The sequence below is a fragment of the Triticum urartu genome, chromosome 1A, assembly GCF_056163025.1.
Source record: "Triticum urartu cultivar PI428250 chromosome 1A, HENAU_Tu73, whole genome shotgun sequence".
Taxonomy (NCBI): domain Eukaryota; kingdom Viridiplantae; phylum Streptophyta; class Magnoliopsida; order Poales; family Poaceae; genus Triticum; species Triticum urartu.
Window position 1 is genome coordinate 581,499,753 of NC_141873.1, and position 4,266 is coordinate 581,504,018.

The 4,266-nt window shown below is 50.7% G+C and overlaps 1 protein-coding gene across 1 annotated transcript; it reads right to left on the bottom strand.

The window, feature by feature from the left end:
* Positions 1-1,676: 1,676 nt before the first annotated feature.
* LOC125540406 (berberine bridge enzyme-like Cyn d 4) lies at positions 1,677-3,599 on the bottom strand. The gene has a single exon (XM_048704021.2). It carries the CDS (start codon positions 3,548-3,550, stop codon positions 1,940-1,942), a length of 1,611 nt encoding a protein of 536 aa, XP_048559978.1. The 5' UTR covers positions 3,551-3,599; the 3' UTR covers positions 1,677-1,939.
* Between the last annotated feature and the right edge of the window lie 667 nt (positions 3,600-4,266).

Sequence of the window (4,266 nt, forward strand, 5' to 3'; positions counted from 1 at the left end):
ACAATAAAACATGCGACGGGCACCTCTGCACCGTCACCTTTCTGTTTCTGTTTATACACAACGGGAACCGGCCCGGAGAATACACTTGGCCGCAGATCACCGTTCAGATGGCATATACCAAGGAAATACTCTCCTGGCTCTCAGCGGATGATTTCGTCTATGCTGAGAAGAGAGAGAGAGAGAGAGAGAGAGAGAGAGGAGGTACTAGAGAAAGAAGAACAAATAAATATATAGAGGAAAATACCTTGTCGAGCCACGTTGTTGCCGTGGCGCCTGACAACAAAGTAGACTCAGGGTCTTTCTCAGTGCATAGCGAAAAGCCGTGTCGCGCTCTGAAGGTTTTATTAGATAAGTTGGGACCGTTTAATTGCACGGTGCCAACCGACGAGACTGAAGGGTTTCACAGCTTCGCGCTGACCGCATTGGGCAACGCCAAAGCCAAGAATGGTTGAGGTACCTTGTTGGGTCGTATTGCTGCTACGACGCCAGTCAACAAAGCTTCCTCACATCATTCTTAGCTCGTGGCGAAACACCATGCCACATGTCGAAGGTTCTATCAGACAAGTCGGGACCGTTCAGCTGCACGGTGCCATCGAACAAGGCTGAAGGGTTTCACAACTTCGCACTAGTGCGCTACATTGTTCCCACAATTAAGCTCAACATGGCCATGACAGACGGGGCATCAGAACGCCATCGATGTCTCGCCCTATCGCCGAGTGTGATAGGCCGGTGAAAAGGCCGACCTGGTGTGGCTATGACAGCGTTGTGCAAGCCCGTTGTTGCCGCCGAAGATGTTTGAGGGCATAGCATTGCCCCCGGTGATGTTGTTGTAAAATTGCTGTAATACCGACAACTGAGGGGCAAGGCCACCTTGAGCGTCAGCATCATGGTTTGAAGCTTGGTGTTGTCGTAGTTGACGATGCCTACGGCTTGTGGTGTTGAAGACGATGTCGTGAAGGGATGCCGCCGTCGAGCGAATCATCAAGGGCCTAGCGTTGCCTCCGGTGTTCTCGTTGTTGTGGAGGCGACGAAGTGCTAACACTGAGGGGCGGTGCCGCCTCGACGTCAATGTTGATCTATTCCTTTTATTTTCAAACTATTTATAGTACAAAATCTCATCAAACAGTCACCATCGCCCTAAGACATGGTAGTCACATTGATGTCGGTCTTGCAGAGTGCCACTCATGCATGGAATCATGGAACTTTAAGATGGTTTACAGTAATCTTTTTTGTTGTTCACCGTAACCCTTTTGAATCATGGTAATGATAAACTTGTATGGTACAATGTATGGACAAGTCACACGGTCCTACTATGTTTAACACCTGGTGGCTGTTTCCTTCTTGGTTGGAGTCATCTCCTTCAGTATTATTATGAAATAGTTCACATGTACCGTTTTATCCTCATGCATGCACACTATGATACTTGACGCAGAATAGCACAAAGTGGAGCTCGCATTCGGTGCATTCCAATGACCAACCATCACCGTCCGTGTTTTTAATTTGTTGTAGTAATGTGCACATTTGGTGGTTACTTTATTTATAAAACGGGATGAAAGCTTTTTTCGATAGTAATGTGCACATTTGATTGTGTGTCTGCTCTGTTCGAGAATGAAGAGCCATCTTTCATTGTAGTAGTGTCTTTCCACACCTATCGCACCAAAGAGCCCAGTCGCAGCTTGGACAAAGGGACAATATCATTCTATTTTATTTGTTATTTTTCATAAACTTTACATTTTTTTCCACTCATGATTATAAACACGTCACGTCACCAAGACACACAATATTTTAGCCATAGAGAATGAAATTAAGAGACGAAACATGCAACCACATGAAACGTGCGGTAAGCAATCCAAACAATTCAAAAAAAAAAGACGAAACATGCAAAGACAATCACGAGCACTGCACACTCCAAAGAAATGAAAGTCAGATCAAATGGAATCTACGGTATCATTTTCGCAGCGGGAAGAGGAGGGATGCTCTGCTCATTCCTGAAGAAATCATGGGGATCCACCATGGTCTTCACGGCTGCCAACCTCTTAAAATTTCCTTTGAAATACTTGTCTCCCCAGCTGACTCTAGCCTTGTCATAGCTCGTCACGTTACCGTCCAACTCATTCGTCCCCAGGTCAAGGTCCCTGTAGTTGACATACACAGCCCTTGGGTTCTTGGACACGTAAGGCTCCATCTCCTTGTGCAGTCCCCTGACCCAGCTCATTCGCTTCTCCGCTGCTGCCGTCCCGTTCTCGTACCAGAAGGAGTAGTACTGGAGCTGGTAAAGGTTCCCCTGCCGGTGCGGGAACGGCGTTTCCGATGGCGAGATGCTGCTCATCAAGCCACCGTAAGGGTCCAGCATGAGCAGCGCGGCCTCCGGCTTCTCGAGCCATGCCGTCCATATGCTCTCCCACACATCCCTTGGAATGGGCTCTTGCACGTGGTCGGACTTAACCTTGAGATAGTAGCGCGGATTGCTGCTCCTGTTGAGGAGCTGCTTCAGTGGTATGGACGTCGCGGAGAAGCCGAAGAAGACCGTGGACTGGACCCAGCTCACCTCCCGGCAGTTTTGCTCCGTCATTCCAAGCTCAGGGAAGCGATCTTGCATGAGCCGATGGAGGTCGCCGCACCGGCCAAGAAACAGCGCCTGGAAATTAGCCTGCTGGTTCAACACGAGCACGCGGAGGTACAGGTCTTTCGGTGAAACCGGCGCCATCTCTTGCCATTTGGTAATCAATTCGATGGCGGATTGGTTCCTTGACCGGATGATGCTGAACACCGTGACGGTCTCCGGCACGGGGACTAGCCGCACCTTCCACGAAAGCACGACGCCGAAGCTCTCGCCGCCTCCGCCACGGATAGCCCAGAAGAGGTCCTCCCCCATGCTGCTCCTGTTCATCAGCCTTCCGTCGGCGTCCACGACGAGGGCGTCGAGGACGTTGTCGGCGGAGAGGCCGTACTTGCGTGCCAGCGAGCCGAACCCGCCGCCGCTCAGGTGGCCACCGATGCCCACGGTGGGGCACGAGCCCGCCGGGAACCCGAGCGAGCAGCTGGCGGCGCCGACGGCGTAGTAGAGCTCGCCAAGGGTGGCGCCGGACTCAACCCACGCCTCAGCACGCGCTGGGTCGACGTGGATCGCCCGGAGAGTGGCGAGGTCCAGCACCGCAAAGGGCTCGTTGTGCTTGTGGAGGTGGACAGATGCGTAGGAGAGGCCCTCGTAGTCGTGGCCACCGCTTCGCACGCGGACGCGGACGCCGTGGCGGCGGCCGCAGCGCACGGTGGTCTGCACGTGGGCGTGCTCGGTGGCCGCGATGATCCCTAGAGGCTTGGAGGTGTCCGGCAGGATGTAGCGGAGGTTCCAGGCGGTGGAGAGCAGGAGGGCAGAGTAGGACGGGGTTGCAGGGGTCTGGATGAGGCGAGACGGGATGTCCGCGGAGAGGCAGCCAAGGAATTCATCGATCGCAGCAGTGGAAGCTAAAGAGGGCGTATTTTGACCTGAGAGGATGCAGAGGGTTAGGACAAGGTGGTGTAAAATTGTCGTCCTCGGTGTCCTTGCCATGATTGATTGATCCGCAAGTCAAGTGGCAACTATGGCTGTGAGCGCTATATAGAAGGCGGCAACTATATATATAGTTGAAGCATCATCTGTATGAATTTTGATTTTGCCAACCACATGTCCCATGCGGTAGTTCAAGCATCATCTTTCATATATAGTTGACGGAGTGGTTCCACAACTGGCCAATATGTTCCGTACAAGAAAAAGCAAAACGGTGGAGGAAATCAGAGACCAACTTCGCAAAGTTACTAGAATAGTACCAAGAGTTTATAATACTCCTATATGTTTTGTGTCTAATCTCACCTATACTAACCCACTTCACCCCCATTGCAGTAAAGCTCCATATCCGCTCCATATCCCCTGTACTATTGCCTACGCCTACCTTCGGTGAACTTTTTTTTTTTTGGAAAACAGAACCATTGGGCTGGGCTGTTTTGGTTTTCTCGTTTGGTAGAGCTCCTGCAAAAGATGCTGCCCCTATTCTAGTTATTGAGTAACTTTTGTTTGCAACATATTTCAAATTAGAGGGACATCTTTTTTTTTGCAAAACAGAGAGAGATCTTTTTGTTAACTCAGTTACTAAACATTCTTCAAAATGTTTGTTTGCCATTTCTTATGAACAATTGGGCCATCTAGTAGCATGGGCAAAGTGGGCGACAGAACAGGGCCTCCAAATTTGTAGGGGCCCCAATTCTAATTGAGGTCTGCTTCGGTACACC